General features: G+C 39.7%; 2 protein-coding genes across 4 annotated transcripts in view; both read left to right on the top strand.

Annotated features, from left to right (window-relative positions):
* Nucleotides 1-7,163, top strand: part of LOC116806923 (transportin-1) — a 149,197-nt gene extending 142,034 nt beyond the window's left edge. For 2 of the 3 annotated variants that reach the window (XM_032744741.3, XM_072922980.1), the window contains exon 26: nucleotides 1,772-7,163. The gene's annotated coding sequence lies outside the window, so the exon portion shown is untranslated. The remainder of the gene's footprint in view (nucleotides 1-1,771) is intronic. The other variant, XR_012053305.1, reaches the window with a different exon arrangement.
* An 11,746-nt stretch (nucleotides 7,164-18,909) lies between these two features.
* Nucleotides 18,910-22,723, top strand: part of LOC116806920 (F-BAR domain only protein 2) — a 69,607-nt gene continuing 65,793 nt past the window's right edge. Inside the window, exon 1 of the mRNA XM_072922981.1 lies at nucleotides 18,910-19,083. Within this exon, the coding sequence (XP_072779082.1) occupies nucleotides 19,054-19,083 (30 nt within the window). The 5' untranslated portion in view covers nucleotides 18,910-19,053. The remainder of the gene's footprint in view (nucleotides 19,084-22,723) is intronic.

Genomic DNA, 22,723 nt, shown 5'->3' with positions numbered 1-22,723 from the left:
TGAAATCACTTTGAAACTATATGCGGAATAAATAAATAGACTCCACAACTCGATGTAGTTATGAAGTGGGTATGTATGTCAGCACCCGGCACAAGCGAGATAGCTCTCCAAAAACTTGTGCCCCGAGCTGCAGTCTGTCCCACATCTTTATTCACAAAGGTGTTCCATATGCAATACATTACACAACTTTTCTATGCATATTCAACCCCTGGACCCGCCTCTCCTAGCCTCTCATGCTAAATAGGTCCACGCCCTTCTGGGCATGCGTGGTTTGCTGTGGTGGTCCCGCGGGGGTCTCTGGTGGTCTTCTGAGGCTGAAAATTGTAGTCTTTCTCTGGATTGAACTTTTGAACTTTCCTCCTCTGTGCATGCGCTTTTGGTCCTTTGGTGTCTTATCTGAGTATGTCTGTTAGCCTTGACATGGTTGGAGACTGAGAGGTCTCTTTGTCTGGGTTCTTTGCATTCCCTGGTCTTCTCCGGTATTGTCTTTTATGCAGGAAGCTTCAAAGATTTACATTTCCCTATGCCCTTTGTACCATGGCAGAGGTTTCTTAAAATTCAACACATGATTCTACAAGCTAAAAGTTAAATCTGTTTTGTTAGTTCAAGTGAACTCCAAAAATCTTTATTTCAACTTTCTTTTTGGGGGCACAGGATTTTCATCACTCTTTTCTCCTTCTCTGTTCAAACTTCTCATAGGAACACAGCTACTTTAACATTTGCTTACTTAGCATGGAGCTTTTTGTTCGATATTTGCAATCTGAACACTTTTATCTCCTCATACCTTCATGCATTATAGGGAAAAAGTTTTTCTTTATAGTCTTATAAGAGAATTTCAGCCCCAAGATGAAGGAATCTCCTCATCCCTCCCATCTGGGACTTGACTATTTCTTCATTGACTTCAGTGTTTTCATTTTGTTCTTCTATATTGTCTGCATTTTGTTTTTTTTCTCACTCGAGGGAGTATTGAAGTACTGAAAGAGTTAATATCTCGCCCCAGTTGGGTTTGGTAGCTTGCAGCGGGAGCTGCAGCCGGGGGGGGGGGGGGGGGGGGGCGGGTAATGGGGAATTGATGGCTTTCTCCTCTCCCCTGCCCGGTGGTTGTGGTAGAATTTTGGCCGAGCCCGCCCGGCCCGGGGCTGTTCCTTGGGGCCGGCAGACTCAGCTCGGTCCCGGGCTGGCGGCCGGGCAGGGCCCAGCAGCAAGATGTTAGAAATCACAGCCATGACCCGGCCCGGTAGCTAATGGCGGGGGCCCAGCGGGCGCCCCGCGGAAGGGGCCATCAGGACCCAGCCTGGTCGAGACAGGGGCTGGGCCGGCTGTATTACCTGGTCGCCTGAACGGAAAGTTCTCGGGGTTTCTTTCGTCTTTAACATGTGTTTTTCACAGAGGCGTGGACAGCTTCCTAGTGGCAGGAATCTTTGCATCACTTCCGTAAATGCCTCTCATTCAAAACCACCACATTACCTCATAATCTTGTACTAAAAAGGCACAAGCCTGTTAGAATATATAGGACTGCTTTTATCTTAAATCTAAGCCACAATAGTGGAATTGTCAGTCTAGCTTTAAAGTAAATGGTGTTGTTTAATGAATTTATTTGGTACAAATGGGCTCTTTTCTTAAAAGGGAAGATCTAGGCTTAAATTTGTTTTTGTATTAAAGTTTGGCACCTGCCCCTTAAAAAAGGCAAAAAGCTCTTTGTTTATGCACTGATCTGTCAGTTAAGGTTCAAGATAAGATTTAACTATACTTCTGTCTTTTCCTTTTACAGGTCCTTCAGTCTGGGAGACTATGAGGGAGACTCTGCACCCAGGGAAAATGTTACCCTTTACTGGGGGGAAGGGTAAACCAGTAGGGAATACAGTACAGTCCCAACCCTACTGGGAGGGGTGGGAGGGAGGTGTTGCTGTCACTGTATTAAGTCGATGTTGGGAAATGTTTTAACATCTGGAGCCTTTGTCGGTGGAAATAGTCTCCTATTACAACTCTGCACTGGATGTGAAGAAGAAAAAAAAGTCTATTAACAAAACAGCACATTCTGGATTATTCTGGGGAATTCTACCAAACTAAGAACCATATAATTGAACCATAGGGATGCATAAAGAGTAAAACTATTTTACGCACAATAAAGGAAACCTACAAATTGAGGTCACAGACAGTAAAAGGCTTTCTCCTTTTTTATGTTTTTTTTTTTTTAAGTAAGGATTTTCTACATAATTTCATCCTGCTTAATGGGACTCCTAGATAATTTGCATGTTAATGAATAGCTCAAATTAAATTAGTGCAGTTAAAATGCAGCTTGTGTCAGTATTAGGAGCAGGCACTTGCAGTGTACAATATAGAAACCCTGTCGAAAATTAAAAGAGGTTAAACTGGACAAAATGAAGTAACCTGCAAGCTGCAAATGAGTCACTCCTTTCATTTTTGGGGTAAGGGGAGGGACAAATCAAAGGAAAGATTCACGTCTTAATTTTTGCATTTAAAAAAATTAAAGTAGCATCATGTGGTTATTGTAATTAATTAGCTTTAATTTCTAGAGTAAGGCATTATTCTTAACATGCAGTTTAAGGTTCAGGCATGCATTCTGGCTCATAGTGATCAGAGGTAATTTAAATTAGTGGGAAAGTATCATGCTTGCATCATATAGAATGAAATTGGTATACATTTCCTATGTGACATCAGTCTTATGTTGCAGTTTACAAATTCAAAATATACCTGCAGTTAAAATTCTTTTTTCTGAGATTCTGTGGGTCTTATTTTTATTAAGAATATAGTTATAAAGTACTGTGGTTAACAATTAGGCCTTGAAATACCTTTTTAGGATCTGTTAAGATTAAGATTCATATCGTATTGTGTGTAACCTGCACAATGTGGAAAGCTGATATAACTGTGCAAAATATTTGCCTCTGTGCTGTCAGTGTGATGTGCTTTCTGCATGGTTATATACTAGTGATTTTTAGCAGAATCTCTAAAAATTATTTACATGGTAAGACCTGTTAAAGGCTGCATAAATGTTAATTCGCACATAAAGACAATTGTAGAAGTTGATGACAGTTGCTATCTTTGTGTTTATTCCCACTCAATGTAGTACCTTTTATGCTTAATTTTTGTTCACAGCATGATCTTAGAGATGTTTAAGTTAGTAGATGTAATGCAGGGTATCTATAATGTATTGGCATGTGTTGGTGGCCCTTTGTGATATAATTAAATGCACAAGGGTGCAAGTTTAAAGCTAAAGAGTGAAAGTTGGTTTGGATCCTCTTAATTTCATTTGTTTAGCTTTTCTGTTGATTTTTTTTTCTTTTTTTCCTCTACTTACATGTATTCCTGTGAATAAATCTTTGTTAAGGTAATCCTTTACTTTTCTTTCTATGTGTTTTTTTTATGTACTGTGAAGGTGAAATCCTAACTGGTAAACTTGATCTTATGTTTATCTGAAAATGGCAAGTCTCTATTTAGATTGCCTAAAGAGTATCCCATGATGTTAAAGGAAAATGGAGAGACTTAACTGTGCTGGTCAGAGGTGAAACTGCAGCTTTCCATTTTTCAAGTGCTGCATAATTAACCTGCAAAACAAAACTAAGCCATAACAGCCTTTTTATAGATTTCTTTTCTCACCTTTGCATTGCAAAATTGATTATTGGATAACAGTTTGGGGTTTGGCTTTTTTTGGTGTTTTGTGGTTTGTTTGTGGGGGATTTTTTGTTTTGTTTGTTTGCAGTTGTGTAGTATTTTTTAAGAACTTGCTACTCTTTGCATGGTTCTGTTCTTTGAGTGTTAAATGATTTAGCCATTGCACTGAAGTTTGAGCTGTATGACTGTGGACTTATAAATGCTATTATGCTGTTTTAAAAGTTGGGGGGGGGGGGGGAGAGGTTTACATGCACATTTTAAATGTGTCCCGCTCTCCACCCCATCATTTTTTTTATTTTTGTGGCTTTGCAAATATGAATGGATTATGCCTGAAGAATAGTTTGAATATGTACTGTATGAAGTACATTCACTAATGCTCATACATAGTATTTATTCAAATTGGTCAAATTTGCATGTGATAACTTCCTTTCAAATTACATTGCTTTGGTAGCAAATACAAAATTCTTTCTTAACTAATAGCACTGAAGAAAATTCGTAAGAGTTTTAGTCACTAAAAAAACTTTGAAATCAGTTTTCTAAGAAGAAAAAAAAACAGTAGGATATTATTTTAGACACAAATTAGCTATAGTTTTGAGTGCATTTGAACATTAGGGAAGAGTTTCAGAGAAATGACATTAAAACAAACTGTAGAATAGAAAAGCTACCTAAATAATACTGTAGCATTACAGCTAGAATCTGGGTTTAACTAACCTGTTTAAATTTCAGAAAGCCCCTTTAACCAAATAAATCCACTTCACCTCACATTACCATAGGATACCGCTTTTGTACATAGTATTTTAATAGGTATTTGTACAGATATGAACTGATCTAGTATAACAGCAAAGAAAATAATTAAGGCAGAAATAAACAGTACTGACAGAATAGTCTGTTGTATCAGTAAGTTCCCTTGTGGTATATTTTAAAGCGGATAAACTATATTCCTAATGCATAGTATAGTGCAGAGATTGGCAGAAACCATTTCGAGTCTAATCTGAGGCAAGAAAAGTTCTGAATCAGCATTAACAGTTATAATTCAATTATTGCATCATGGGATAAATAAAAAGCATTTCAATTCTCGTAGTGTAGGCTTGAAAGTTCTTGAATGTTGACTGAATGTTCATATTGGTAGAATTGTGAGTTTGTTACATTCCAGTATTTCTGCCTCTTGGCATGATAAAAGTACGGCTTCATTTGCTCCTTTCACGCTGAATAAAGGGCTGTTAGTCTGCTAAGCTACAAAATAGCAGCTGCTAAGTAATGGTGTAGATTTTCTACTTGAATAGTTTTGTTGTAGGAGCCTCAGGAGGTCAGTGTTTACTGTTTTTCATATATGTCTTTTTTCTGTTTTACATTTACCTTTTTGAAGGATTCAGAGTGAAGAAAAGCTGCTGATCAACCTAAGTTGATAACAGAAAGGGTATTTAAAATCCTTATAAAATACATCTTTTTGGCAGTTCTAAATTGCTGTGAAATTATATGTTCAATACTAAATTCTTTTTATTTATATATTCAGGAAACAACTATTTTCATTTGGGAAAAACTTATTAGAAGATTCATTATTCTAAGAGGACAATAAAATATAATAAATTTTATAATTTTTTTTCCAAAGCTTGATTATATTCTAAATTGGTGAATATGTATATATTTAAACTGTAATGAGCTAATTCTTATGCTTTGGTTTATTGTTCCTTAAAGCTTGTACTCAAAAGATCCGTTTTGGAAGAATGAGTTTAAAATTTATAATAATTATAATTTTTAAAAGTTATGAAGCAGCATAAGTTTTGTAACTAGAATTGGTGATACACTGTGGATTTGGTGGGGTTTTATTTAGAACTTTTATGTAAACATCAATTTTATTTACTTATACTGCATATATTGTATAATAATAAAATGTATATTTAAAAACTTCAAGTAGTTTTACTCAAGTGAAACTCATTGCTACTTAGAAATATTCAAATATTAGCTTTATCTCAGGTGAATACTCTTGTACCCTTTTTGTTCAGAACACATGCTTATAAAAACGTGTCAATTATATCAGTTTATGTATTTCATATTATGGAGCTCTGTCTTAAACTTACTCTAAATTAACCTTCTACTGTTAGACAATAATGACTTTTGCTTCACCTATTTTATTCATATTGAATGTATTAGCAGATAAAAGTGCAAAAATCTTCTTCCCTTGAGGAGAATGCATCCATATTCAAACAACTGAAATATTTCTTGAAAAATGCTTTTAAGTAACATTGTGTTAGAAATATTTTCTTTCAGATTTTGCTGCCGAAAGAAGTTGCAAATTAAGATGAATTGCTTTGATGCTCTCTCTTTTATGAGCATAAATGCATAAAGCTTCTACATAGGGTCTAAAGAGTAACTTTTTATCTTAGATAAAGGTTAAGCTCTACAGTGAAATGACTGCTATAAATTACAAAACATCCTGCAGTTACTTCAGGTAGATGCTGATATGGTTTGCATACATATTTGTGATATATTACATATTTCCAGTAACCTCATGTTGAGTAAATAAAGCTTGATTGGTAGCTGTGTATTTCACTCACCTATGCATTCACCAGAATGACTTGCACCATCAGTCTACTTTTTTGGGGCTGACACTGATGCTTGCTCTTTGCATGTAATGGTTGGAGCAAGCCAGTTTTGGAAAATCAGTTTAAATGGAAGACTCTGAGGTGAATACTCTTGTTGCTTGCCTTGTAGAGTATATTCTCCTAAAATAATAAGGATACTTACTTGAATGTATTTGTGAGGGCAGTTAAAATGTCTCCATGAAAGCTGGATCCCTGTCTGCTGTTAGACTATCCTTTTTAAGTAAGTCAAGTCCGCATCTCAAAGAATTCAGTGCTTATAGTATATCACTTTCCTATAAGCTGGTTCTATTATGCTACTTTCACCTAAGGTATCTAATTCCTTACTTTGGGTGAACAACAAAACTGAGAAGGCCTAGGTGATCTTTGTGGGAAAGAGATTAGGAAAAAAAAGATGGGTATAAGCAGGTTTCTCTGGCTGTTGAAATCTTCACTGTAATACTTTCTTTTTTCATGGGAAGAAATAGGTAGCTATGTATTGCTGACTTATTAATACTGAGCACTTCTAACATTTTCAATTGGATGCAGTATAGAAAATAATTTAAAATTAAAGATGACTGATCTTTCTGCTGACAACTTAGGTTGTATGAGTTTTGCTTGAAAGCTTTAAAACTGATGTTTCTGTGTCTGCCACAATGTTGGAATGTATCCTTCAAACATATCCTCCTGCAACCTTTCAAACTGTACTAAATTGAGTGATATTTCTTGAAGTCTGCCTATTTGCTAACAGAACTTCATTTAAATAGAATATTGTTTTAATTTTTGATAAGCTGCTGAATTTTAGAGCTTTTGGGGCCACCAAACATTTTGAATCATGCAGAGCATATATATTGTACTGTAGTAATTTTGTATCTACATTTGTATGATGTGACATAATAGATGTGGATGCCAATCACTGCTTGACTATGTTAATAAAGTTGTTAAACTATATATGTTGCATTCCAATATTTGATGAAAGATGAAAATGTCATGTTCAGCTTGTGTTTTGTCTGACTCAGTAGGTACTCTTCTGGTTGTCCTAGTTTAGGGCAAATTTGGGGAAAACCCTCTGAAAGGAGCCCCCAGGAAATAAACCCCCACGGCCCCTCCCCACCCACCTGGTTCAAGGAAAAATTTCCTCTGAGAGAGAAGTGGAAAAGAACCTGTTTATTCAACGAACAAAGCACTCCCCAGCACCAAAACAATTAACAACACCAGATGACAACAAAACTCTTTCACCACTCTGAAGAGATGAACAAATCCAGAAAGTCCTTCCTGGGAGTGGTCGCCCGGGTCTGGACTCTGGGGGTTGCTCTCCAGCACTGGGGATGGCTGCTGCAGATCACAACATGCAGGCTCCTGGTGTTCCTTGGTGTTTCCCAGATCCCAGTCCGGAGCAGGTTGGATGGTATTCAGGAAGAGGAAAGGAAAAAGCAACAGTCCAGGGAAAGAATTGGACTGCTTAGCTAAACTAACTAGGAAGCAAAGGCAAAAGCAGAAGCAAGCAAAGCAAGCAAGCAGGCAAAGCAAGCAAGCCAAGCAAGCAAGCAAGCAAAGCAAAGCCAGCCAGCCAGCCCTAGCCTTTTCTAGGCAGCCGACAATGGGGGGAGGTGAACCAGCTGATAACAAGGCAAAACAAACCTTCACTTTCAGAGTCAGTTCTGAAAGCACAGAATATAATATCAAACGTAAACAGAACACAGGATTGGAGATACAAACACCATAACGTCACCCTAGGACACTGGTTCACACATGTAAGTTCTGGAGTCTCTTGAATAAGGAGGATTTTAATTTTTTGTGAATGAAAATGATCTTTGGATAAGTTAAGGTCAGTTCAGTTTAGATGTTTTATGCTGCTTTGGGGCCAATAAATGTAGACATAGGAGGTTTGCCTGAACTGAAATTAATGTTCATGAGGTGATACTGGTAACTGCTCTACTACTGAGAAGTTACTTTGCCTATATTTTTGTTTGAAACAGCTGAGACTAGCTAGCTAAATCTGGCCAAATGAGGATGTTGTCCCAAATATAGATTCTACCCAGTGTGCAAGAAACCTATCCACACACAGTCAAGGTATTTGTTTAATTCATGTCTGCACAGACATGGGTGCTGGGTGATGAATCCACAAAGCTGGCACACCTTCAGTATGCTAGTTACCCGCTTCCATAAACTTCAAACATTGAAAGATCATAACCTCCAGTATATGCAACAATGTAAACTATATTCATTGGTGTCATGGTTTTGCATGAGAAACATTTAGAGAAGTGATGCAAAACTTCCAACCACTAGAAAGCTAGACACGCCTCTGTGAAAAACACATGTTAAAAGACGAAAGAAACCCAGGATCTTCCTCTTTCCCTTCCAGCTGGGAGCAAAATCACATGGCTAGGCGGCCCCTGCCACAGGGGGTCGGGGTAGACGGCCCTGCAGCGGAGCTGGGCCCCCTTTCCCCTGGACCGTCTGCTGACCCCCCCATCAGCTACCAGGCAAGGAGAGAGGGGTACCATAGGGCCAGATAGAACCAGCCTTACTAACATCTAGCTGCTTACTAAAACCCCTCCAAGCACGAGGCCCAGCCGAGTCTGCTGGGCCCCGAGAGCAGCCCCAGGTCAGCACTGAGATTTTACCCCCATAGAAGTTACCCGCAACCATCAGGCCGGGGGAAGGAGAAGCCACCCCCCACACACACACACACAGAGTGCTGGTGCTACTAGGTTCTAGCCTAGCTAATTAGATCCGAGCCACCCCCCCAGCTGCAGCTCCCACCGTCTGTAACACCCAGCCACCGGGGTCAAGTTGACCATCTACAAGCTTCAAACAAAATGCTAACCCTTTCAGTGCTTCAATCCTCCCTCAAGTAAGAGAAAAGAACAAGATACAAACATGTAAAAGAACATGAAGACATCATAGTCAGTGAGAAAAAAGTTAAGTCCCAGATAAGACGGATGAAGAGATGCCTTGATTTTAGAGCTGAAATCCTCTTGTAAGCTATAGAGAAAAAACTCTTTTCCCTATAACACATGAAACTATGAAAATATGAAAAGTTCAAATTTATATCAAGCAAAGGCCTCCATGCAAAGTAAAGAGATGTTAAAGTAGCTGTGATCCCATGAGAAGTTTCAACAGAGAAAAAGTAGTCCTATACCCCCAAGAGAAGATCTCTGTTCCCAGAGATAAAGATAATTTTAAATATAGATAATGAGAACTTTTAGCTTTGACCAACTCATCTTTAAAACAATACCCCATAAGTTGACATAGCCCATAAACAAGCTGTGGGAAGGCTTGCAGAAAATGGGAGATACTTCACAATAGCAGATTTTCCCCGGGCATCTGCTATTCATGACCAAGTTGAGAACCACAAAAAACCAGTTTTTCCTCTTATAGAGAAGTCTCCATAACATTAACAAGAAAGATTTCTCTCTCTAAGTAAACTGAAAAAAGGACTATTTTAGAAGTCATAAACTGACTGAAAATTTTGTTTCTTTACATTGTCAGTAGAAAAGAAAAGGTTGTGAGAAGAAGTGTTCTGAAAGATTTATCTTGATTCTTACTACTTTTTTATTTTAGTTACTGTTTATAAAATTTTATTTATACCCTTTTGTTGGGGAAGATGAAACAGGAAAGCCTTATAAATATGATTGCCTGGCAAAAGATTTTGAGAATATGGAAACTACAAGCGAGATTGAAATGAAAGCAAGCTTTGAGATACCAAGCCTTAGTTATTGATCAACTGGAAAACAATAGTATGGCCAGCTGAAGGTAATCCCCTTTTGATTAAACAATACCCTCTGCTTGCAGACAGGTCCAAGGGTCAGAGCAGACCCAAGTAGCTTGGCAGAAGGGGTCCAAAGAGTAGTTTTTAGGGTTTAAAATGTAACACAGTATGGGAATGTAATGATTCTTATAGGCTGTATGTAAATGTTATAGGATTTGTATCTTGTACTTGTATTCAGCACAGAAGATTTATTGTATTGTAACGGGAACTTCTCTCTCTTGCCTCCCTTGCCCCTCTCTTGCCCTCTTGCTCTGTTGGGTCTCTCTTTCAGGCTCCTCTTTCAGGCCTTCTCAGAGCTGCGGCTGGCAGCTCCAAACAGGGCCCCTGCACCCACACCCTTTGCAATAAACCGCAAGTTCCAAAACCTGGCTTCAGAGATCTCTCGTCTCCGTCCGTCCCGACTGTCACTCCTACACCCTTTTAAAGTTTTAAACCTACTTTACCTTTCTCCTAATCCTATCTCACAGCAGGAAGTACATTAGTTGTGAGAACCCCGGGATTGATTCAGGGGTCTCGTGTGGTGGTAAAGTCTCTCCTCCAACCTGTGCTTCCAAAGAAAAACTCTGCAGCCTCTTGTTGTTCGGTCCCAAGGCAGTTTATGGCTAGCTATCTAAAAGATTGTCTTCGCCCGCTGCGGCTGCTTTGGTCAGCGGCCCAGGCAGAGACACACACACTCCTGACACCCTCACTGTCCGGTGTCTTCGTCGTCTCTCTCCCCGCCCAGGGCTGCTGCTATCTTTTATATGATATATTACGTATTATATGTTTACAGATTTTCCCCAGTGCCTACTATCTATGTTACAACGTGCTTTTCTACTCTAAACCAATCTGTGAGTGCCAACATCACCAAGAACATGGAGGCAAAGAAGAAGAAGGAGGAAGAACAGGATCAGGCCCAATTTCCTCCATCTTAGAACTCCTGATCCGCTTGTACAAAGTAAAACCCCCCTGTACAGGTGTTAAAACCCCCCTGTACAATACAAAAAAAATTTCCCCTCTAATTTGTAACTACTTTTACTATACCATCTAACCCTCTGTGACCGCTTGTTCCACCTTCAAAGTTGGTAACTCATTCCATGGCTCAAACTCAAAATCACAGCTGTTTTCAGCTGCTTGCCAGGGTCTAAAATGCTTCTGACCAAGGCCTGGAACCTCTGAAAATGTCTGAGGGACATTTTGAGTTCCGACAATTAGTGATTAACCAACACCAAAACCCACCACACTCTTTAGTGCATTATCCGAGAAATCTTAAACTTAAATAAAATCTTAAATTAACAAACCAAAACCACTACACAAAATTAGTGTTTCTGCACAGTTTTGAACTGAAACTATCACAATTGGCTAAATATTTTTTCACTTTCACTTAAAGACACAGTACCCATTTATTTTATCACACATGCTCTATAGGGAAGGAGCTTATGTGAGTAAGTGGCTTCTATAGATGTGAATTTTGCTATGCTGGTTATCTGACTAAAGTTAGCACAAAAGTTCAAGCCAAAGACTTGTTTGGTCTTATCAATAGTTTGTTCCTGCATTATCTCCTTGTTTGGTAAATTTATGGTCCCATCCTCCTCTGCTGCTCACTTATTGAGTAGATGTATGGTGTTATATTGTTCTCACCTCTCAATGGGGCCTTGTGGTGTCATTCTCATTACTTGTGTTTGTCAATAGTTGAGTAAAAATTTGAATAAGCTAAAACTAAATGAAAACTATTCAAGACCTTGAACCAAGTCTTGCAATGGTCTTATTCTAATTTTATCTAGCTTTTATGGGGTGATAATGCTAACTGTTTAAAGGTCTGTTCTTAAACTTATTTAACTTCTTGATACAGGAGTCTCTAAAATGAAAGTATGAAACTAACAGTAGTAGCTCCCTGTACAAAATTTACCCATGTCAATGTGATTGTTTATATTTGCTTCCATTATTTACAGTTGGTCAATAACATATAAACAATCTAGACAACTACATGTCTAGCATAGGGACCTTCTGTATTGTAACAAATTCAATAAAATACATTATCATGATATAACTACTGAGTAAATTCATAATAAAATGTATAGTAGAAATTAGTTGCTGCATATTTGGCTGAAAGTCTGCTTAAATAAGGACTTTGATTTCTGCCTCCAGAAAGAGAAGACCATGGAATAGATGTTGGCAGCACAGTAAGTGTGTAGAGACCGAGCTGATTAGAAAAGAGATCAGTTCCTGTTGGCTATAAGACATGAGTAAACCAGTGACTGGGAAGGCAGGGTGTAGTTTTTGTTTTGTCTTCATTCAAATAGCCCTCCCCACTCCCATTCTGTCATGGGGTACTTGTGTTGGAGCATGCTGCTGTCAAGGGGGAACTTGAACAAAACATCTGACTATTGACCCAGGCCTGAGTCTGAGCTTAATTACTACTTCTATATACAAACAAGATGAGTAGAGTAAGTACTAGCATCTTAAATGAAAAGAATGTTATAATAGAATCAGAATTACTTGTGTTAGAAGGGACCTTAAAGATCATCTAGTTCCAACCCCCCACCATGGGCAGGAACACCTTCCACTATCCCAGGTTGCTCCAAGCCCCATCCCACCTGGCCTTGAACCCTTCCAGGGATAGGGCATCCACATCTCTGCGCAAACCTTTTCCAGTGGCACACTACCCTCTGAGTAATTAATTTCTTCTTAACTTCTAATCTAAATCTCTCTTCTTTTAGTTTAAAACCATTCCTTCTTGTCTTTTCACTATCTGCCTATGTAAAAAGTTGTGCTCTCTCTTTATATTATATATATTTATGTCATATCACTCTTCTTATATCCAGCATCACTTAAAGTAAGGCAATCAGTAATCTAGGACTTTCTTAACCAGCCCAGTCTCAAAAGGAATAGTGTGCATAATAGGATTGTCCTTAGTAAGGATTGTTCAGTATGTGCTACTTTAGAGACAGATGACAAGATCAGCATACAGAATATGGGAAGGCAAAATTTAGGAGCAGCTCTTTGTTGCTGGTAGAACTCATTATTAAATGAGAGGGCTGGGCAATCACCAACTGTATGAAGTTCAACAAAGAAAAGTGCCACATTCTGCACCTGTGATGGAGCAACCCTACATGTACAGACAAACAGGAGAAGAAGAGGCTGAAGAGCAGTGCCGCAGAAAGGGACCTGGGGGTCCTGGTCGATGGGTAGTTGAATATGAGTCAGCAGTGCCCTGGCAGCCAGGAGGGCCAACCGTATCCTGGGATGCATGAGGCACAGCATTGCCAGCCAGGCAAGGGAGGGGATTGTTCCACTCTGCTCTGCACTGGTGCAGCCTCACCTTTAGTCCTGTGTGCAGTTTTGGGCACCACAATATAAGAAAGATATAAAGCTATTAGAGAGAGTCCAAAGGATGGCAGCAAAGATGGTAAAGGGCCTAGAGGGGAAGTCATACGAGGAGTGGCTGAGGTAACCTGGCTTGTTCAGCCTGGACGAGACTGAGGGTAGACTTCATTGCAGTCTACAGCTTCCTCATGAGGGGAAGCGGAGGGGCAGGCACTGCCTCTTCTCTCTAGTGACCGGTGACGGAACCCAAGGGAATGGCATGAAGCTGTGTCAGGGGAGGTTTAGGTTGGATATTTGGGAAAGGTTCTTCACCCAGAGGGTGGTTGGGCTCCCCAGGGAAGTGGTCACAGCACCAAGCCTGACAGAGTTCAAGAAGTGTTTGGACAATGTTCTCAGGCACATGGTATGATTCTTGGGGTGTCCTGTGCAGGGCCAGGACATGGACTTGATCCTGATGGGTCCCTTCCAACTCAGGATATTCTATTGTTCTATGATTAACATAACATTCTTTATTCAATGCCAAGGTAATATAGTATGTGGTTATGAATGCATTTAACTTCTCATTGCTAGTGTCTTAACAAAGTTGCTTTCCTATCCTAGGTCAATATCCCTGCCTTCAACTACAACAGCCATCTACTAATTCATAAGTCATAAGGGAGCCTGCTACTTTAGCATGATGGCTTGAGGATTATAATAATAATTTTGCTTATTAAACAGGCACTTTGTTACACCTGCATTTCCAACCTTATCTTGTGTATGGAAAGGTAGCTGTTCCAACATATCAGTAAAATTGTATTCTAGTGAATTAGTTATGCTTCATATAATATAAACAGGGAGGAAGACTTGTTATACAGCTCTGTTAAGCAAGGAAGATTTGTGTACTTACCTCTAATTGTGGGACTGCAGCCACAATGCATAAGGCTAAACTCCATAGTAAGCTGCAAGGCGCTCTTTTAAGGGAAGAGGAAACTGGTCAGAGAAACGCCTCCAATTCTCATCCCCGACTTGATTTTTAAATCCATGAAGAATCTACAAATGAGAGGGGGGAGGGAAATAAAAATAATCATTAAACAGTAGATACACGATCATTATTTACTAGCAGCATATGCAGTAAGCAATAAACTGCTGGATTCTGCATATGTCCATTTGAATTTCTCAGTTTAATATTCAAATGTTACTAAGAGAAAAAGGAAGTCCATGAAACTTCCTAGCCTGGTTCGGTCTTTGGACTACTATTCATTGCTTATCTTCCATGTGAGTGGCAATGAAGTCACAAAGCATAATTCAAGGGTGATCAAAAGAGACTTTAAGCCCTTGGGATGGTTAGTGAGGGAAGTAGGAGCACAGGTTATTTTTTCCTCTGTTCTTCTAGGTGCAGGCTTGCTGGATTCCAATGAGATTAATCTTTCTCAAAGGAGGAAGAGGATCTTGGGTCAAGAGCTAGCGGAGCTTATTGACAGGGCTTTAAACTAGATTGATGGGGAAGGGGAACATCATCAGGTTTAACAGTGATAAGGTGTGGGATGGCATGCCATCTCACTCATAGTAGATGGATGCTGGAGCCAGCAGGAGATGCCTGGAGCCTGAAGAAGGATCAAAGGTCAGCAGGAGAGAACCTGAAGGGCAGCACAAAGGAATTCCATCCACCCAAGACAGAAAGCTTCATCTGGGGCCCAACATAAATGCCTCTATGCCAATGCACGCAGCATAGGGAACAAACAGGAGGAGAAAGACTATAATCTTATTGGCATCACAGAGACATGGTGGGATGATTCCTATGACTGGAGTGCTGGAATGGAAGGATACAGGCTCTTTAGGAAGGATAGCCCAGGGGAGATGAGGAGGGTGTGTTGCCCTCTATGTCAGTGACCATCTAGAGTACATGGAGCTCTGCTTGGGGATGGATGAGGAGTTGACTGAGAGCTTGTGAGTCAGGATTAAAGGGAGGGCAAGGACAGGTGACATTATAGTGGGGGTCTGCTAAAGGCCACTCAACCAGGAAGACTGAGCTGATGAGAGTTCTGCAGATAGATAGGAGTGGTCTCACATTCACAAGCCCTGGTCCTCATGGGGGACTTCAACCACCCTGACATCTGTTGGAGGGATGATACAGCAGGGCACAGGCAATCCATAAGGTTCCTGGAATGTGCTGATGACAACTTCCTTCTCCAAGTGAAAGAGGAGTCCATGAGTAGAGGTGCTATGCTGGACCTTGTTCTCACCAACAAGGAGGGGGCGGTGGGGAATGTGAAGCTCAAGGGCAGCCTTGGCTGCAGTGACCATGGAATGGTGGAGTTCAAGACCCTTGAGGCAGCAAGGAGGGTGCACAACAAGCTCACTGTCCTGGATTTCAGGAGAGCTGACTTTGGCCTCTTCAGGGATCTGCTTGATAGAGTGCTGTGGGATAGAGCCCTGGAGGGAAGAAGGGCCCAAGAGAGCTGGATGATATTTAAGGATTGTCTCCTCCAGACTCAAGAGCAATGTATTCCAACAGAGGAAATCAGGGAAGAACACATGTGTGGATGAACAAGGAGCTCCTGGACAAACTTAAACACAAACAGGTAGCTTACAGAGGGTGGAAGCAGGGAAAGGTAGCCTGGGAGGAATACAGAGAGATTGTCCAAACAGTCAGGGATCAGGTTAGGATAGCTAAAGCCCTGATAGAATTAAACCTGGCCAAGGACATCAAGAGTAACAAAAAAGCTTCTTTAGGTACATCAGAGATAAAGGAAAAACTGGGGGAAATGTGGGTCCTCTCAGGAAGGATATGGGAGACTTGGTTACCCAGGACATGGAGAAGGCTGAGGTACTCGGCAACATTTTTGCCTCAGTCTTCATCAACAAGTGTTCCAGATACACTGTTCAAGTTGCAGAAGATGAAAGCAGGGACTTGAGACCAGGTTTGAAACCATTTAGGGTACCTGAAGGTGCACAAGTCCATGGGACCTGACAAGATACATCCACTGGTCCTGAGGGAACTGGCCAAGGATATCCATCATATTAAAGATATTTAAGAAGTCATGGCAGTCCAGTGAAGTTTCCCCTGACTGGAAAAGGGGACACATAAACCTCATTTTTAAAAAGGGACATAAGGAACTCCCAGGGAACTACAGGTCAGTCAGCCTCACCTCAGTGCTGCACATCTTGATGTAGCAGTAGGTAAAGGATTGCTGTATACCTTTGAAAATGTGGAAGATGTGGACTTCTCTCTGAAATGTAGAAGTGAATCTGACTCTCCTTCCTTCATCGCATACTATCTGTCCATGTAAAAGGTATTTGGGAAAACAATCCCAAAGCTTCAGCTCTGATCATGCAGCTTTTGTCTCATTGTTTGCCCTGGTGTATATCTTTACAGATACCAAGACAGACTGCAAAAAGTACTATAGTAATGTCTTCCATGAGGCTAAGATAATTATAATACAGGCTGCTTACTTATGTCAAGCAAACAGATACATACTGTACTTTTTTTTAAAAATGTAGTCCTACAGCATGTTGTTATTGTTTAAAATACACATGCTTACTCCTATTATCAAAAGACAGAGATCCAGATCTAGGTCTTGAGTCTTTTAAAGAAGCTTTAACCATGAAAGGAGTCCAGAAGTTTTTTCTGTTTTGGCATTGGCAACTTAGCAAACTTTGAATATACTGAAACTTTGGGAGAATGTTCCTAGAAAGAAAGGAACTCCTAAAGTTACCATGGAGCTACAGGAAGTGGTGTACTGAAGGTATACCCAGTTACCAGTGATTGTTATACCGAATAAGAATGATATTGTTCATCTTTCATGAACGTATCTTTGGTAATGATAGTTGAAATTTCATAATGTAGAATGAGTCATACTGACTTATATCACTAATACTGATTTGGCTGTCGTAAGTTTACCCTAATATTTTTTTGCCTGATGAATGTGTATATTTCTGTAAACTTTTGAACTTCATTTTTCCTAACCACTTGACTTTCATGGAAGTTTTTAAGTAACATAAATTTGACATAAGTTGTGGATTTGTCAGGTTCTTCGGGATGACTTTAATGTTCTGCTATATGCCTTACGTAATATCTTGCAGCACAAAGGGCAGACATCAGTGTTAAGATGGGAGGTAGGGGAGATTCTCAAACCAGAACTGATAGAATTTCCCTTGATGGGGAACCCAACATAGAATATGAGATTCTTAATTTTTTTTCAGTCTTGGATAAACCTTTGTGTTGACAAAATCATAAATAAAATTTTGATAAAGCACTTAACCACTGGTGTGCCTAGGACTGTGAGCTGCAGCCCCTTACATCATTACTTAGATCTGGACTGCTATTTTTAGTTAATTATGAAAAACGACTGCTGTCTTGAACATTGAATTATCTTCTTAAGGTAGAATAACAAAGTTTTTGGTATCTCAGAAAGAGACCGGTAGTGCTGACTCTCTTATGAAGAATATCTAAAGATATTCTTACTGAAAAGCAGCAGTCCAAGTACAGACTGGCCGCAGACAGCAATTCAATGGATCTGTATTCCAGGAATCAATATGATCCAAAGTGGCTAATAATCTACATCAAGCAAAAGAAGAGTCTGGAAAACTGAACTATCATTGAAGCAGATAAAGGTTTGAAGTAAACAGTTTCTTCAGAGTGACTTTAGATGAAGTGTATACTTTTTAGGACCCTGTCACTGAAACTGTAAAATACTGAAAGAGTAGGTACTGGAGAGGGTAAGCTACATTTTGTTAATAAAGTGCCTAGTAGTCATCAAATGCCTTGAAAGATCTTATCATATTGTAATTGAAAGTTGGGAATAAAACTCTCTAACACTCTAATTTCAGTATTAGAAAGCATAATTCCTTTACTTTGGCATCAGACATGCAGGGGATCTCTCCTCCTATCACACATACTACAGCTATCTAACAGACTAGTTTATATCTATGTAACTAATGCATATTCATTACATTTTCTGAAACTCATACATATATGCTAAACATTCCCACTATTGCATATTTAAATCACTTCTCAGAGCTTATTTGCATTAGAGTAGGGGGTCTTTTGAGGGTGTCTGTTGGTCATTTGGGGAACATCCCATTCCTCAAATTATCCTTTCCCAGTTACAGGCCTACAAAAATGTTTATTTGAATGCATCCTGGCAATGTGGTCTGGCCAAGATATACCTTCTTATTGGCATTGCTCAGACCCACAGTCTTTAGGGCTAAGATAACCACTTGCACATATTAATACAGGATTAAGCACTGTCAGTTAAAGCTAAAAGAATTCACAAGACTTAAACGCTATTTGTTACAATTAAAGATTTTCCCAACAATATGTCGATGGAAAGATGCTTGGTTATGAAATCACTTCAAACAGCATGAATCTATTCTCCTGGGTGTCAAATAATTCAGATGCATTGTAGCCTTCTGTATAGTCACTCCTTAGTGGTAACTGAATATCTTAGAGGGATTTTAACTCAAGATTTCTGTGTGCCTTATGCAATTATATTCATACTTCTATAGACATTAGAGTTTCTTCACTTCTAAACTGCAGTAGGGCCAATGCTCTGGGTATGCGGTAGCCGTTCCTTCACCCAGGGGAATGCGACACGCCTGCGCAGGAGCTGTGGCGCCTGACGGCAGCTGAGCACATGCGCGTGACTGGGGGTCGCGAAACAGTGTGGAAGGAGGCGGTTCCATCGTAACGGGAAGGGTGGTGCGCCGTGGCGGCGCCTGTTTCTCTGTTGCGTCTCGGCGGCTGAGGCTGGGTTCGCTCAGGGCTGTGGCGGCGGCGCGATGATGGCGTACTTCGTGGAGAGCTTCTGGGTAGGGAAGTGCCGCGAGCCCGTTCCTCCGTGTCGCGAATCGGACAGAAAGGGCACGCTGCGGTTCAGCGCAGTGCAGAGCAGCCGGCGTACTTTTCGCAGGAGCAACTTAGACTCTTACGTCACCCTGGGGACTGGGCTTGGGCCTTGCCGCGGGGAGTGCGGTGGAGGGATGGGGGTTGCTGTTCTCTCCGCGGCCTTCTCTGCCTCCTTCGCCTGCCGCGCCTAGCCTCTCCTCGGCCGGGCTGGGCCGTGGGGGAAGCGCCCTGCCCCGCGCAGTGCTCAGGGGCTCATTAGGGAGAAACGATGGGGAAGAGGGTTTGCTAGTCCAAGGGATGTGTAGATACGAGGAGGACAGCATTCGCTGGGGGGTCTTAACACTTGCAGCCACTGGTGCGTAGATGGGGCTTCTACTGCAGTCTGATCTCTCTTCGTTGTCTCCCATACAATACAGATGTTTGGGGGAACGGCGTTAACTGTAACAGTTTACACAGTTCTTTCATGTCAAAGCAAAACTGCGTCCCGGAACTTTATACTTCTGTACTGACAACTTAGTTCTATCTGCATGACAGAAGGTACAGTCTGAACAGCAGTCAACTAGAGAAACTACACTTTCCAGTCTGTTTTAGAAACATAATTTGTCAGCAATTTCTGTGCAAATATTTATATTTTAATTGGATAGTTATACATGGAGGAAAAATTTAAAATTTGGATTATTGATCCTTGCATGAAATGAAACTTGTTTTCGTTGTGACTGTAGCTGGTTTGAAACATTAAAGTAAGTGTTCTTGTAAGTACTTTCCATTATACATAGCTAGGTTTTGTCATTTTGAGTATACCCATACTGGTACAGTATTCATTATCTTTCACTTACTGTTTTCTTAGCACTTCTTGGGAAGTGTTGCATAAGCTTTGACATGTTTGATTTAATTTTTTTTTTAACTGACTGGTGCAGGCACCCTTGTTAATTGTGAGTCTATTAAAATGCTTCAGGTCAACCAAAATAAACCACTTCTTAAGCCAGTCAGTATAATTGTTTTAGGTTTTGTAAGTTCTATATATAGCTGAGATTGGTCTCTCTGTAATGCTGTACCATGGTTTGAAAATTCTGGGATATAAAAATATGTGTTAAAAAGAATTCATCAAAAACAATTTAATTTTATCTTTTTAATTGCTGATGTTACTTGTAGATTTTTGAGAAATGGTTGTGAGGAAGATTCCTTTCTTTTCAAGTTCTTTTGCAACATGTGGCTGTGTCCAGAGTTATTACTGTGAAGATGCTCACTCTAATAAGACACATTCTCTTATGCACTTATGTGATATGAGTGATAATGAAACTTGTCCTGTTTCCACTTGGAATTCCATTCACATGTTTACATGGTGCTACTCTTCTGCTTGGCATACAGTTGGATACTCTGTTTCAAGAGAGCTGTTGTGCAATATTTGCTCAGTCTCTTCCCTTTGTGTGTGTATTTTAGCATGAGTTGGCAACTTTTCATCTTTTTGTTCAAAATAAATATTTTTAATTATATAGATAAAATGTCTGTTCTTCATATACATAGTATTTCTCTGGAGATTATTTTTATTTAAATTATTGCAGCTAGAAGAAGAAAATTGAAATTGCCAGGTTGCTTTTGTGTTCAAACGTCTCAAAACTTTCAGAACTGAAGATATGTTGCCAGTATAAATATTAGGTGACTATTAAAAAAAAAAATAAAAAATGATGCTCTCAATTTTATGTAGCTCTTTTGGACACTTTGTCACTGAAAATTACTGTTAGCTAGCTTTCAAAAATATAACACCATAATATTAATCACAGGAATATTTTCATCTATGCAGGGTCAATTAAGTAATTGCCTAGGTGGAATGTATGAAACACATGTTACTTATTTGAAACTGCAGCAAGCAGCAACAGTTTTAAACAAAATGTGATATTTATCAGAGCATCTAAAATGAGTTTAAATTTACCTGGAGTTAGATGAATGAAAAGAAGTTGACAATACAAATTAACAAACAATAATGACTAGTATATGTCTTTCTAAATTTGTGGGTAAAGAGAAGATTGGTTTTGGTTGATATTTGAAACTTTCATTTTAGAATCACAGGAATGTACGCACAGTTTCTATCAGTTTGTTGCACTAAAATTTGCAAATAATTATTAAATGGGGTAGCTTTAAGCAGCATAAATCAAATCTTGTAGTTGTTGAAAAGTTGTACCTGGTTACAACAAATACTTTATTTCACCCATATGAGGGAGTTGTGTATATTGGTGCAACTCTGGAATAACTAAAATTTTCTTGATATGGACAAACTTTTTCTGCCAAAAGGACTTCTATGCCATTATCACTTATCTGTATTAGTATTCTTACATGCATGATCTGTTGGCCAGGGGTGTGTGTGTTTTTGTTTTTTTTTTTTTCATTCTGCTATCTGACAGAATAGTATGGGTAGTACTTTTAAGTGTAAATCTAGCTGTAGGACAGCTTCTCTGGAGCTGACCAAAACAAGAGTCAAAGGATACAATTTTTTCAATTCTCACCCTAGAAATTGAAGCAAATAATTATTTCCTACATTCATTCTTTTCTAGGCTTTTCCTATTTAGAGATTATCTAAGAAGAGGGGATGGATTTTTTGGTCATATTTCATTGATATATCATGTTTTTTGTAGGCAGTGGTAAGGCTTAAATAGGGTTTGGAAACTTAATTAGGAGATGATCCATTTTTCATTTTATGACAATTTTAAGTAAATTAGGAACCTAAACTTTTTATGGTTGATTGCCACTTCCAAATGTTGCAGTTGGAATACTTTTCTGCTTGTTTCCTGGATAATAAGTTGTGGGCTTGGTAGGCTATTTTAAAAAGATGATTAAGCAGGTTATTACTTTATTTATAATCAAAAGTATAGTTTTTTCTCAGTCTGATTTATTCAGCGTAATGTGCTTATATGGTCATGTTTAAAGGGTTGAATAAAGATGATTGTGAATGTTTAACCACTACTAATGCACATTATAAAAGCATAGGTCGAAATTATGGTAATTCAATTACTGTCAAATGTTTCTTTACTTGCTGAACTGTCTGAACTTCTCTCATCAATCTTTTGCAATTTGACCAAAGACCAAGGGCCACAAACCTGATGAGAGAGCTGGAGCACCTCTGTTATGGACACAGGCTGAAAGTTGGGGCTGTTCAACCTGGAGAAGAGATGGCTCTGGGGAGACCTTAGAGCACCTTTCAGTGCCTAAAGGGGGCTCCAAGAGAGCTGGAGAGGGACTTTTCACAAAGGCCTGTAGTGACAGAACAAGGGGGAATAGCTTCATACAGACAGAGGGGCAGGGTTAGATTAGCTATTAGGAAGAAATCCTTTACTGTGAATGTGGTGAGGCCTTGGCACAGGTTGCCCAGAGAAGTTGGGGATGCCCCATCCCTGGAAGTGTTCAAAGCCAGGTTGAATGGGGCTCTGAGCAACCTGGTCTAGTGGAAAGTGTCCCTGCCCATGGCCAGAAGTTGGAACTAGATGACCTTCAAGGTCCCTTTCAACCCAAAACATTCTGTGATTTCATAAAAATAAAAATGTGTTTGAGAACTGTGTTGTTCCTTTCATTGTTTCATCTACACTGTTTTTTCTGTGCAATCATGTAGTG

The sequence above is a fragment of the Taeniopygia guttata genome, chromosome W (genome assembly GCF_048771995.1).
Source record: "Taeniopygia guttata chromosome W, bTaeGut7.mat, whole genome shotgun sequence".
Taxonomy (NCBI): Eukaryota; Metazoa; Chordata; class Aves; order Passeriformes; family Estrildidae; genus Taeniopygia; species Taeniopygia guttata.
The sequence above is the reverse complement of the archived record's forward strand: the minus strand, read 5'-3'. Positions and strand labels throughout refer to the sequence as shown.